The sequence below is a fragment of the Lipotes vexillifer genome, unplaced genomic scaffold (assembly GCF_000442215.2).
Source record: "Lipotes vexillifer unplaced genomic scaffold, Lipotes_vexillifer_v1.1 scaffold134, whole genome shotgun sequence".
In the NCBI taxonomy this organism is placed as follows: Eukaryota; Metazoa; Chordata; class Mammalia; order Artiodactyla; family Lipotidae; genus Lipotes; species Lipotes vexillifer.
The window spans coordinates 461,399-476,356 of record NW_006787464.1 but is presented as its reverse complement, the minus strand read 5'-3'; the positions used below and the strand labels follow the sequence as shown (position 1 = coordinate 476,356).

At 40.3% G+C, this 14,958-nt stretch overlaps 1 protein-coding gene across 1 annotated transcript in view; it reads right to left on the bottom strand.

The window, feature by feature from the left end:
- Positions 1 to 14,958, bottom strand: part of CACHD1 (cache domain containing 1) — a 217,030-nt gene that overhangs the window by 94,760 nt on the left and 107,312 nt on the right. Inside the window, exon 3 of the mRNA XM_007460077.1 lies at positions 6,922 to 7,070. Within this exon, the coding sequence (XP_007460139.1) occupies positions 6,922 to 7,070 (149 nt within the window). The remainder of the gene's footprint in view (positions 1 to 6,921; positions 7,071 to 14,958) is intronic.

Below are 14,958 nucleotides of genomic sequence, written 5' to 3'. Positions count from 1 at the left end.
TACTTACTGTAGCTCCATCAGAATATTACTTTGCTCATCTCAAACCTGGCCTAGATGCCTTAATGCCAGCTCCCACCAAGATTATCCAATTAACAAGTATTAATTAAGTGAGGATAACAGCACTGAATCCTACCTGGAGACACAAAAAAGAATAAAAATCTCAGTTCATTTTCCCAGTACTTCCTCCCTGGTTTAACCTCTTCATTGTTCCTGTTTCCTTAAATAAAGATATCAAAAATAAAAAATAAGAATGTTACCAGGCAGGAGCACCTACAAAAGAAATTGGGGAAGGGAGGAGAGAAATGGATTAAGGGATGTGGAAGACAAAATTATTGACTGATTTATGAAAAAGTCAAGGGTTAGCAGGGCCTGCTGATAAAATAATAGCTTCAGATGTGCACAGGATAACCCAATCTCTGTGGCAAGCCGGGTTTCGGGGATAGATATTCTCAGTATTATGCGTAAAGGAGCTGTATTTAAACCTGACAGAAGGAGCATGTATGTTTAAGATGGCATATCAGGGAATGCACATGGATAAGACATTTAAAAAATTTATTAACATTATGTCACATGCTAATGTGGGCCAAGCAGGTAATGAAAGTCAGGGGAATAGGCTGGGTGTAATGCGATAGGAGCTAGTGGGGACTGTGGTGAAGGGGAGAATGCAGGCTGTCTTCAAAGGGGGATGCTCATCACAGAAGCTGACTACTGCCCAGTGGGAATGTGGACCCATCACCATCAGATCTGATTTTAGAGAGGACAGAAATTTGGATTTCTTTTTTTTTTTAAATTTTTGGCTACGTTGGGTCTTCATTGCTGCGTGTAGGCTTTCTCTAGTTGTGTTGAGTGGGGGTTACTCTTCTTTGTGGTGCACGGGCTTCTCATTGCAGTGGCTTCTCTTGTTGCGGAGCACGGGCTCTAGGCATGCGAGCTTCAGTAGTTGTGGCGTGTGGGCTCAGTAGTTGTGGCTTGCTGGCCCTAGAGCGCAGGCTCAGTAGTTGTGGCGCATGGGCTTAGCTGCTCCACGGCGTGTGGGATCCTCCTGGACTGGGGCTCGAATCCATGTCCCCTGAATTAGCAGGTGGATTCTTAACCACTGCACCACCAGGGAAATCCCAGAAGTTTGGATTTTTAAAACGTGTAATTCCCCTAAATTTTAAAGGTAGGCAACAGATTTTAAAACTTACAAATTTAAAAACCTTTAAAACATCTCGGGGAGCCAAGATAAACACACTTGTAGGCCAGATATAGACCACGCGCATTATTAGGTGTTTCTGTGTCTCTGCAATCCTTGCGAGGGAGCCCAGGATCTTGTGGACCCTCACTACCTAACCCATTACAACACAAAGGGAGCTGTAAATTAAATTACATGAGTGAGTAAACTCATTCTCAAAAGTATGCTATTTAAAGTAATACCATTGAAAATGAGTTTGTCTTAGATTAAACCACAGCCTATTTTTTTTCCACGTTAGATAATATTAATTCTTCACATCATTCCTTCAACAAATATTGACGGAATACCTAATCACTATGCAGGACCCTGTACAAAATAATTAACTTCCAGGGCTCCTGAGTAAGAAGAGTTGACTGGTCTGAGAAGCAAAGTATCAAAATCATCTGAAAAAAATCAATTTTCTGCTGCTTTGCAGGTTCTCTCTGTTGTCATCATAGTATAACCTTCAGGGCGTATTCTGCAGAATATTCTGTAATAGAGTGCTTTAAAGTCCCTCTCTCTTCAGAACTGGGCATTTTATTTTTTAAACATATGCATTATCAAGCTTTAGTGACAAAAATCAAATATGGGGCTTCCCTGGTGGTGCAGTGGTTGAGAGTCCGCCTGCCGATGCAGGGGACACGGGTTCGTGCCCCGGTCCAGGAAGGTCCCACATGCCGCGGAGCACCTAGGCCCGTGAGCCATGGCTGCTGAGCCTGCGCGTCTGGAGCCTGTGCTCTGCAACAGGAGAGGCCATAACAGTGAGAAGCCCGCGTACCGCAAAAACAAAACAAAACAAAAAAAAACCACACACACACAAAAATCAAATATGGATTATAAATCAGTAAAAATAAAATTCTAGGCCTAAAATATAAAAATTAGCCATTGGTTAAAATCAGTCATAAAAATTTTGACCTAGTGCTAACTTGTCCTTAATACAGTTGAAGAAGCAAGGTCAATGGGCTACAGATACAATGTTAGTAATAAATAGCTCGAGTGCTATTGGGCCACTGTTGCATTTTTAAAAATGTTTACAGGGCCCACATATTTAAGAATGGGTAAGATCCAGATATAAGACTAGTGATCCCTTATCTCAAGTCCACTTGCTTATAATGGCATTATTAGTGCATATGCATGTGGCCAGTTCATGGGCATAAAGAGTTTGCTTTATAGGGAATTCCCTGGAGGTCCAGTGGTTAGGGCTCCGCACTTTCACTGCTGGGTTCAATCCCTCGTTGGGGAGCTAAGACCCCACAAGCTGCACAGCGCAGTCCATCCGCATCCTCTTCACCCCCCCAAAAAAGAAAAAAGTTGTTTGCTTTATAGGACAGTAAAATCTTACAATTTGGAAGGACTTCTCTCAACAATCTTGAGCCCATTTTTCCTTAACTTCAGTCATTCCCATATTGATCATCTTCAAAACTTTGGTCACATTCCCTTAATATTTTCATTTTAATTAATGCATTTTATTAATTTAGGTATATTTATTTTAAAAAGAAACTTTATGTTGCTTCCATAAGAGAAAAAACAGTATCTCTTGACATAGAGGATAACCTGTTTTTAGTCATTTCCTTACATTGCTTCTCAAGACTGGGAGTTCTTCGTTTCTGCATTTAACTCCAACATGGACTCCCTGAGATTCAAAATGGAGACTTTTTCGGAGGGATTGAAATATAAGAAAGAGGGACTGAAAATGTCCACAGTAGGATACCACAATGGTTAAAAAATGCAGATTAAAGCGTTTTATGAGAAACTGGAAAAAGGGAAGCTAAGGATTCCTACCCTGGTTCACGGCAAAAACTTACTATTAACTCTTCCCATCTTTGCATCTTCATTAAAAAGGTGAAAGAGCCTCAATTTTATAAAGTATTTGTGCTTAGCCAATGCCTAGAGAAGTGTCAGCTCAGTGTTCACTCCAAAAATTCCTACACACATTCTCTGGCAAGTGAGCTTGTTGTTTAGCCAAGAAGACAGTCTAAGAGAAGGGTAGTTGTCACTTGCCACTTTCAGCTGCAGACAGTTGTGATCAGATCTCTCTTTAAGAGGGAACCTGTTTTTTGTCATCTGTACATCTTCTGAATACTCAGCTTTATCATGAACCCTTCTGGTTTTACCAGATTCACCCCAAATGGCAGTTCTTGGCTCTGTCAACTACTCCTAGTAAGGAGAGAAGATTGCATTGCGGTTCCACAGTTTCCATTCTACATTCAACACAGAAGTCCAGCCTCTAAAGGAGGAACAGCCTCTCATACTAATCTGCTTACTCAGCAGCATGGGTCCTGCTAGAAGTATAATTCAAGTCTCTTAGATGTTAAACTGAACTAAGTGAGAAATTCCTGGAGGGCAGAAACTACATTTTACGGTTTATTATATTCACTTAAAGGTAGACCACTAGTTTTTGCCAAATGGCTGGATGGACTGCATCTCACACCTCAAGCCTTATCCTAGCATATTCAAAATGGAAACCACTGACTTTAGACCAAAACATTTTTTTTTTTTTTGCAGTACGCCGGCCTCTCACTGTTGGGGCCTCTCCTGTTGTGGAGCACAGGCTCCGGACGTGCAGGCTCAGTGGCCATGGCTCATGGGCCTAGCCGCTCCACGGCATGCGGGGTCTTCCCAGACCGGGGCACGAACCTGCGTCCCCTGCATTGGCAGGCAGACTCTCAACCACTGCGCCACCAGGGAAGCCCTACTCCAAAACATTTTGATGTAAGTCTTCCCAAACCTGAGATGTGTACAGTGTGTGTATGCATGTATGGCCATTTTCACAAGTCAGCAAATTCTCTTCTACAGCATGGCTGCATCTTATGTTATCACTTGTATGAATGTGACATAATTTCCTTAACTAATCTCCTATTATGAGAAATTTAGGAATATATACAATATTCGCTATTCTGAATGGCACTACAATGAATGACTCTGTTTACAAATTTATCTTTATAAACATGTCATTATTTCCTTGTGATATTCTTCCAAATGACCAGGTCAAATAAGATGCACACTTAAAAAAAAATTCACAATATTGTGTTAGTTTCAGGTGTACAGCAAAGTGCTCCAGATATATATCTTTTTTTCTGATTCTTTTCCATTATAGGTTATTACAAGATATTGAATATAGTTCCTTGTGCTATACAGTAAATCCTTGTTGTTTACTTTATATATGGTAGTATCTGTTAATCCCATACTCCTAATTTATCTAAGCCCCCACTTCCCCTTGGGTAACCATAGCTTTGTTTTCTATGTCTGTGACTGTTTCTGTTTTGTAAATAAATTCACTTGTACTACATTTTAGATTATAGTGATATCATGTAATATTTGTCTTTTTCTGTCTGACTGACTTCACTTAGTATGATAATCTCTAGGTCTAGATGCACGCTTCTGAAGTTCACAGAATCTTTGGTGATGCCACCCACCTGGTACAGTACTCTGCTTAGAGGAACCACAGCACCTCTCTGCTGTGTCACATTTTGCCCTAACTATTTATTATGTTCAGTATTTGGCCCCCACCCAATACATTTTTAATTTCTTGAGAGTAAAAATTACTCTCAAGTAGAAATTCCATCCCCTTACTCATCCCCATATCCAAACCATTCCAGATCCCAGTAAATAGTAATCAAACACAATTGCGAGGTACTGGGATGAAAATGGATGAGGTGTAATCCCTGCCCAGAACAGCAGGGGAGGCAGACCTACCAACAACTACATGTGATACATTCAGTTCTACACTGTAATAGAGATGGAGGAAACTTACTATGGGAACAAAGATGAGGGAGCAGTGAATTCCTCCAGGGCAAAGGTAAACAAGGAGAGGGGAAAAAAAGAGGTAACAGGAAGCTATGGAGTGAGGCAAATTATTGAATTACTTCTTGAAACATTAATAGAAGTTCACGAGGGGGGAAAATAATGGGGAGGTGACATACTGGGTAGATTTACAAGTAGACGCCAGTCAATTCAAACTTTTTGTTTCATCTAGAGTAGTTCCACCTAGGAATTTCATGAAGATCTCCCATCTTCTGAGGCACTACTGACATTTTGAGCCAGATAATTCTTTGTTTTGCAGGGCTGTCCTGTGCATTATAGGATGTTTGCAGCATCCCTGGCCTCTCCTCACTACATGTCAGTAGCAACGGTCCCCAACTTCCAATTGTGACAACTGAAAATGTTTCCAGACATTGCCAAATATCCCTGCGGACGAAGGGGAGTGGAAATCACCCTGCTTGAGAATCAGTGTTTTAAGCGTAATTCTAGCTCTAAGGACTTCTCCCTTACTATACTATCTTTTCTCTCAGCCAGGAAATGATTTTTTTCTTTTGTTCAAAGCCCTACTGGACACTTATTTTATTTTTAGGTTAGAGACAAACTGTCAAAAACATTAAGTTACTGATACCCCAACTATAAAAATGTTATCAGTAACGAAAAATGAAATGTTCACTATGAAAGTACGTGTATTATGGCTGATATTTGTTCAGAACATTACAATTTGCAAAATATTTTCATAACTGATTTTACTGAATGCTCACAACATCCTGTGAAGTATCCATCATTGATCCCATTCTAGGGATGAAGACAGGCTGGGTCAAAGACATCAAATATCTGAGACCACCTGAGTATTAAGTCCTGGAGCTAAGATTCATACCCGGACAGTCTCATTCCAAATTGTATACACTTTCCATGTAGTTTAGTAAAAAACTAACATGAGCTTCTCTAGGTTGCAGACAGGCTAAGCCAGAGAGAAAGACTCATCTTAATATCACACAGATGGAGAAATAAAATGACTTGAGGATGCTCTGTTACCTACATAGCCCACCAAGAAGCTGTAATAAGTAAACACTTCTTTGTGGAAGCAAAGCATCACTTAACTACCAAAAAACTATGTTGTCTCCATCCTTTGCATAGCTTCAAGAGCACTTATTATGCAAAAAGAAGAGTGATACATACTAAATATGCTAACATTTACACTCATAATTTTTAAAGTATGTTAACTTATTTTAGTCATTCTGTTGTAAATAGCTTATTCTAAATTGGTATAATAGAGATTATTATCCACTGATAGAAAACTGTGCATACAAATAAACATTAAGTAACTAGATTACGGTCACACAGATAATTAGAGACTAAATCAAAATTAAGTTCTTTGTACCTCTAGATAAGTGTTCTTTCCCCTCCAAGCAGTTTCCAGCATCATATGACCCTACACACCTCCAGATATAAATATCACTATGCCAATAAATAAAAATATCCTCAACCACTCTGTTTCAATATTATCTGAAGCCACATCTACCTTGGTAGTTTTAAACACACTATAAAGTACGAAGTGGGAATTTTTTTCTACTCTTGTATCAAAGATAAAAAGCATTCCCTTAAATTAGGCAAATTAGCAGAATTAGTGAAACTGTCTTATTTATGACGAGTTAGTTAGCACATGAAAAAAATGTTTGCAATTTTCTAGACTTAGTCAACTCTGTACCCAAACAATGCTTGATACTTCTGAACCTGGACTGCAGCCTGACAAAAAGGCAAGCAGGGAAGGTCCATGAGTTTCCTGGATATAGTCATACTTCTTTAAGAATTACTTGTCTATGTTAAGGTAAAGAGCTAATTTAAGACAGGAATACATTTTGCAATAAACAAACAGGTATTTTAAATATGAATGGAAAGCCATTCAATTCCTGGTTTAAACAACAACAAAAAATTCCAAGTCTTACTCCATCATAGAAGGTGGGATAGTACAGCAGTCTTGAATCGCAGTTAGAGGAGAGGTCAGGTGAGCCGTGTAGGATGCTTCTACAACTTGCTTGTTCCGGTTGACCACATCCAAGTAACGGTTGAACTTCTCTCGGATTTTTTTGGCTAGCTGTAGGATGAGAGTAAGCAAAATAAATAGAAAGACCAGGACAATAACCCATTGTACTTTTTCCTATAAGCTCATCAATTTGTGTCACAAGCTGCCTGCAGTAAACTTCAGGTAAGATAAACACACACCCAAGTCTTATTTCATTGTGTAAACTGAAATAAAAATTGCAAAATGCCCAGAAGGCACAGAAGGATACGTCAACAGCAGTAAAATAATAACTTCTATCTTACAATAGATTATAATACATTAAGAACTACCCATGTGCTCAAATTCAGATAGAATAATACTGATCCATAAAATGCCTTGCTGGAGAAAACGAAGTCTGTTGATATTACTGTTGGCATGACAGTGGGTATTAGGAGTTACAGAGCAACAACAGTGATTGGAAGAAAAAAATGCCACTATTCATGGTTCTCGATTCCCACAGATTTTTCAGGAGGAAAACACTTGAAGGAAGGGAAATGATATTCAGCATCTTCTGCTACACAACTCCAGGGGGCACCATTCACAGCCTTCCATGTGAATGGCAAATCCCTGAAGTTGTGCAATGCAGACATCCATACAAAACAAAATATATTGTTAGAAATAGATCTGTGTTTGGTCTGTTACATCTTTAACATGGACAAATGTCCTTCTTAACTGCTGTGAACAGAACACTTCATCATAATACACTTTCATATGGGGATAGCAAAAGCAAATTGCTAAGCATACTGCTTTTTTCTCCATTGTTCCCACCAAATATCACAGCTTAATTAGAGATCTCTAAGGAAAACAGTGTTGTTTTTCTTCCCCTTAAACAAAATGTTACCCAAATGCAGTGACTGATAGAATTATTGCTAATTGGTTTTGTAGAGCTATTCATTACCAGCACACTAGAGGAGAATTAATCATCTCCTTTGGGTCATGCATCTCGCACAATCCAACAGCTTGGAGGCTGAGAACATGGAACCAAATCAGAATATCTTCGTTTGTTATTTTCAAGCCGATTTTCAAACCTGCTTCAAATTTCCCACCTACAAGTGTCATTCTTCATTGCCCTTGGGAACAAATGTTCTGTAACAGGATAAAGATAAGGAGTGCTTGAAAGGACTGAAATTCCAAATAACATCTTCACAAATTCACTTCTAAAATGAAAAGGGAAATTGCAAACATTTCTTTCCCTCACACATATCCAAAGACACAGACACTTGAGAAATGCCCCAGTGTTTCTTCTACACATTTGGAGAATTCTAACTTAGAGTCAGATCTAGCTCATCATGATATGCTTTTTTTTTTGTAATTGGAGTATAATTGCTTTACGATGTTGTGTTAGTTTCTGCTGTACAATGAAGTGAATCAGCCATATGTATGTGTATATCCCCTCCCTCTTGGACCTCCCCACCCCTCATCCCACCCATCTAGGTCATCACAGAGGACTGAGCTGAGCTCCATGAGCTGTACAGCAGGTTCCCACTAGCTATCTATTTTACACATGATAGTGTATTTATGTCAAACCTAATCTCTCAGTTCATCTCAGCCTCCCCTTCCCCCCATGTCCACACACCTGTTCTCTACATCTGCATCTCTATTCCTGCCCTGAAAATAGGTTCATCTGTACTATTTTTCTAGATTCCACATACATGCATTAACATATGATATTTTTCTCTTTCTGACTTACTTCAGTCTGTAGGACAGACTCTAGGTCCATCCACATCTCTACAAATGACCCCATTTTGTTCCTTTTTATGGCTGAGTAATATTCCATTGTATATATGTGCCACATCTTCTTTATCCCTTCATCTGTTGATGAACATTTAGGTTGTTTCCATGACCTTGCTATTGTAAATAGTGCTGCAATGAACATTGAGTTACATGTGCCTTTTTGAATTATAGTTTTCTCAGGGCATATTCCCAGTAGTGGGATTGCTGGGTCATATGGTAGTTCTATTTTTAGTTGTTTAAGAAACCTCCATACTGTTCTACACAGTTATCAATTTACATTCCCACCAACAGTGCAAGAGGGTTCCCTTTTCTCTGCATCCTTTCCAGCATTTATTGTTTGTAGATTTTTTTATGATGGCCATTCTGACTGGTGTGAGGTGATACCTCATTGTAGTTTTGATTTGCATTTCTCTAATAATTAGTGATGCTGAGCATCTTTTCATGTGCCTCTCGGCCATCTGTATGTCTTCTTTGGCGAAATGTCTGTTTAGGTCTTCCACCTATCTTTTGATTGGGTTGTTTGGTTTTTTGATATTGAGCCGCATGATCTGTTTGTATATTTTGGAGATTAATCCTTTGTCTGTCGTTTCGTTTGCAAATATTTTCTCCTATTCTGAGGGCTGTCAGATCTAGCTCATCATGATATTCTAATTTGGCTCACTGCCTATTTTTTAGTCGGCTAAGAATGGCTCTTACATTTTTCAATGTAATTTTTTAAAAGGTATTTTGTGATATTTAATAACTACATGAAATTTGAATTTCAGTGTTCATAAGTTTTATTGAAACAGTCATTTGCTTACATATTGTTTCTGGCTGCTTTCATTACACAATTGCAGAGTTAAGTAGTTGGAATAGAGATTGTATGGCTTGCTTTGCTATAGGCAGAAGTCAGAAGCCCTAACATGTCCAAGATTGAGCCATAACTCCAGTAATTTTATAAAAATTTGCTCCCCATTTAGAAGTGGGGGTCCCTCTACTCCCACTGCTTGAATCTGGGTAGGCTTATGATGGCTTCTACCAGTAGCATATAGAAAGTGACACTATGTAACTTGCAAGGCTAGGTCATAAAGGGGCATGCAGCTTCCACCTGTCTCTCTTGGAATGCTCTCAACTACCATGCTGTAAGAAGTCCAAGACACATGGAGAGGGCACAGTCAAGTGCTTGGTTGGCAGCCCTAGGTGAGCAAGTCTTCATCCCAGTCCTTGCTCTGGATATGAATCAAGAAGCCTTTGGATAATTCCAGCCCCCAGCCTTCGCTGATGGAACCCCAGACATTACGGAACAGAGGTGCCATCCTCGCAATGCCTGAACCACAGAATCCATAGGCATAAAGAAACAGTTGTTTATGTCACTAAGTTTGGGATGCTTTCTAATGCAGCAACAAGTAACCGGGACACCCAGGATAGGTGGAATTCCATCCTAAGATAAACATGTCGAAGCTAAGCTAAACAAAGCTGCTCAGACAGAAGCACTGCAACTAAATCATCAGAATTATCGAGACTGTAGCCTGTGAATTATAAACCTGTTGCAATGAGATTTCAGGGTTCTTCAGAAAATCATAACAGCTGCCATACAGTGGTACTTACCATATGCTAGGCACAAGGACCCTACAATGTAGGTACTGTCATCTTATATCAATGAGCCACAAAATAAAAGGACCCACTCACTCATCCAAAACTCAGAACTGTCTTGCCTGTAAAACCTGTGTGTTCACTTGCTCAGCTATGGTGCCCCAGACAAACCTAACTTAAGAGAAGCTGCAACATGATCAGCCATGGCACAGAGTGGGCTGGCCGTGGAACTAAGTGTTCCTTGGGTTGCGGAACCCAAGCGGGGGTGGTTACTGGCTGATGGGAGATTGGCCCTGCCCGGGGGTGGGGGAGCAGGGGGTGGTATCTGCCTTTGGCCTCCTGGTTAGGGTGAATCTCACGCTGCATTCTTCATAGGTGGAGGCACTAACTTGCACGCAGAGCCCAGACACACAAGGCAATGAACAAAAGGTCTCAGAAGCAAGCTCTCTCCACTAGGATTCGCACCTCTTGGTCAGAAACCCCTCCGTGTTTCATACTGCGACACCCTATCTTGTTTATTTAAAACAAATAATTGCCAACATCTGTTGAGGGCTAACTATGTGTAGGGCACTATTCTGAGCACCTCACAAGCATATATCAATTTAATCCTTCAAAGAACCCTATAAAGTACACATCTCCATCTTCTAGAAGTGGACACTGAAGGTTAAATAACGTGCTCAAGGTCACAAAGCCAGTAAGTAGTAAAGCTGGGATCCAAAGCCAATAGCATTCTGCTTTAGAAACAAAGCTCCGGCCTTTATGCAACACTGCTTAACTCTGTAAATACACAGACCAGCAACCTCCCTCACCATTTCTTTTCAAACCCATTTGAACAAATGCTGTGAAATTCTCGGCAGGATACCATAAGCAATACACAGCCTCATTACTTTATAATAAGAATTATATTTTTAATAGTTTACATTTCATTTAAAATTCTTCATAATTCCTATGAAAATCAAAAAATTGAAGTTCAGAAGCTAAATTCTACTGCCAATATGAAAAAGGGATTGGGCCGAATTTGAAATAATGTATCCTCCAAAACAGTGCCTGTTACCTGACTACCGTGGTATCAGTTCCATTGAACTAACTTAAACTGTTCTGATTACTCCACGGTGTTCCAGTTTGTTCATAACCTGGAAGGAGAACAGAATGTATGTACCATTCCTATCCTGCAGGAAGTGAACTTCAGAATTCAGTATTTTCCTCTGGGTTTTCATCTGAGTTAATTTATGTCATCACAGAGTAGTAAGATGAAATTGTAATTCCTATTTTATGTGTGAAAAAACAGAGGCATGTGGAGCTTGAGGGTCTCTGGATTCCCAGGGGGTGCCTGGCCTCCTGTGACCCCACTGCCTGAGATGACCCACCCTGTGCCCTTTGGACAAGGACTGTGACAGTCACTCACAGTAGAAACCTCACACTCCACCGTGGGGTAGATTTTCCCTTTCGAAAAGCAATCTCTTTTAGCATGCCAACCAAATCCAGGTTGCTCGGCAAGCATAACAATCTATTAGAGTAAAGATAGCCCACAGAAAGATTAAATCCTGAATGTATCTGTTAAATGTGAGAGAACTGGCTACCAAGGTGGAAACTCCCAAGAGGCCAGACAGATTCTGGGTGTGTATCCTGCCATGATCCCTGCAGACAGGCAAAAACAAAGGACGTTCTCAGCAAAAAGCTACAGGTGGACCCACAATCCTCCTCACTGTAATTAAAAACATTTTTCTTTCCATGGCTCAGCTTTCATCTTTTATCCTTCTTTATCCTCTCCCCTTCATCCCCTAAGGGGTTTCTGAATGCTGATGAGATGACGGGACTGAAACCATCTTGTCATCTTTTGGGTCAATTCTTCGGCTAGCCAGCATCCAGCCACGGGTCAAATGATGAGTAGGTAGCGCGCCAGTCCCCATGGGAACAGATTCTAATTTGTCATCATCTCCAGTGACAACGTTTCATCACAACATCAATGAATTTCTTTCTTGCTGAATTTCACTTCCCTTAATTTTCCCATAGACATTTCTGTCATTTGCATACTTCCCCAGAGGGGGCCCCCCCTTTTTTTAAAGCTCTTTTTACCTTAGCTTTACACTTTTGAAGAGTGGAGATGGGGTGGGCACACAGTTAGAACGAGGTAAAAGAAAACAAAAATGCAAAGGCATAGTACAAACTTTATTTATGCCTCTTTCCTAAGAGGAAGAGCCAGAAGGAGTTTTGAATGTTAGGGAAAGCTTTATTTAAAATACATAACAATGATGCTGACAGGCACAGACAGGAAAGGTACCCTAGGGAACTGAAGACTCATAGCAAAATTCCTATTGAATGTAGAAGTTTAACATTTGACATTCAGAAACCTCTGTGCCACGGTAAGAATTTAATAGCTGATCCCCCTTTCCTTCGACTCCAGCCTTATTTACTCAAGAAAAGAATCCTTTCGTTTTCCAGCAAGTTTCAGGATTTGGTTATTTAAATGTCCATGACATAGACATAATCTTAAGTATACTCAAGCACAAGGATTTAACATCTCTGAACATCACACCATTGCTTTCCAGAGTTCAAGGAGGAAACCTTCTCATTGTTTCATGTTGTACACTGTTTATAGGATATAAGAAACACCCTACCCTTGCTATTATTTTTATTAGTAACAGTTGTAATATTCCAGACAGCTCTCCTAATTATTAGCTGGGAATCTAGGCCAGTTCTTTGACTTCCCTTAGCCTTGGTGTCCTCATGAGTAGAACAGGACAACATAGTTTCAAGGGCTTCTTGTCATGTTCAAATGAAACAATGAGTATATAAAGCCCAGGATGAGTACAAGGGATTATTCTCATTGTTATACCCCAGTCTCTGGACTAGGGAGAGAGCATATGGTGGTAATAAGGAAATAATGTGGGGCTTAAATTTCCCAGTAATAGAGCCGTAAGTAACGGGAGGGGGACTACCTGCACGTTAACCATTTTACTCACTCATTTAGCTCATATCCTCATGCTTAATCCTCCACAGGAAACCTGGCACACGGTCTGGAGGGGAAAAAGCATTTTTTCCCTTAAAAATTAACAGCAAAATGGCACAAAGAGCTTAAGCTTTAGAGTCAGAGAAATTTGAGTTAAGTCAAGCTCTGTCACTTACTCAGTAAATGGAACCAAGTAAATTATTTCTCTAACCCTCAACTTAATTACCTCTAAACTGGAGATAATAGCTGCTTCATCATATTGTTTGAGAACTAAGAGGGATAATGCTCATAAAGTATCTAGCAGAGTGTCTAACAGATTTTATGTGCCAAATAAATGGTAGTGACTGTTGTTTTACTCTTGTTGTTCTTACTACTATTATTGCCATTGTTGTGATTATTTGGGGGACTTTATGTGCTGACTCAGGTTCTGTGAGTGGAGAATCCCAAAGAGCATAGGAAGAGTCAGGAGGGTTGTGTTAACACAGGAATATGACCTTACCAGGGCTGTGGGTGCCTCTTCCACAGCACTGTGTCATGTAGGTTACATAGTTAACAGTCCTTAGGTAGTTTGGGACTCTTCTGGGATCCTCTTTTTCTAAACGTAAGGATCTAATAAGACTTTACTCTTGTGTCATGCTTTGCGATTTTCAAAGCATTTTTACCTGACTCGTCTCATGTGTGCCTTCCAACAACCCTGGGAGCTAGGCAGAGCAGACATTCCCTGCCCCTTCTCTACAATCAGGAAATCAAGGCTCAGTTGTGTGCCCAAGCTCATGCTGAGTAAGTGCAGAAAACAAAGAGACCACTGCTTCTAATCCCCAGCTCTACTCTCTTTCTGCTACAAGCTCCTCCAAATTGCAGAAAAGTGTGAACTCTCCCAGATCAAATGATCTAAGTTCTACTCATTCTTCCAGTCCCAGCCCCGCTTTTGCCTCTTTGAAGCCTTCTCAGGACCTTCTTTCCCCAAATTGCCTAGGACTCTGCATCTGTGCCACTCATTGCTGGTCTTTCCTCATTTAAAGATTCCATTTCCCCAAAGAAACTAATGACAATAATTAGCATTTACCCACTGCTTACTATGTGCCAGGCAGTTTGAAAGTGCAACTTGATGTGATGCCTTTTTTTTTTAATGCTTACAATGCTTGGTAATTGCTATATGCTATTTTTATAGATGGTTCTGATAGATTAACCTACCCAAGGTCAATCAGCTAATAAAAATAATTAGATCGAACCCATGCTCTTGAACCACTGCACTATGCATTTTTCTTTCATGTATACCTAGCATTGAGAAGAGACTTAAAAGGTTCCTTACTGTATTCATTTCCTCTCAATCTACTATTACTTGCCATATTGGAAAAACCTGCTTTCAGTTCAAAAAAGGGCAGATAATTTAGAGTATTGCTCATATCTGGTTCAAGCCCATCAGAAACTCTGGGCCTGTCCAGTTCCCCATCTTCATCTGCTTCCTGGATAATACAAGCTGCTCTGGAGTAAGTCTTGCTGAGTAAAGAGGACCAGTTCAGAGAAGGTACCCTGATGGCAACTGGCCATAGCTGTGATGTGGCTGTCGATCCACTCTGAGCTCAGGTCTCAGGGTGGAAGAGCCTGGGCCTGGCAGGCAATGATACAGGACAAGACAGATGAAGACCCGGAGATGGGATAGGG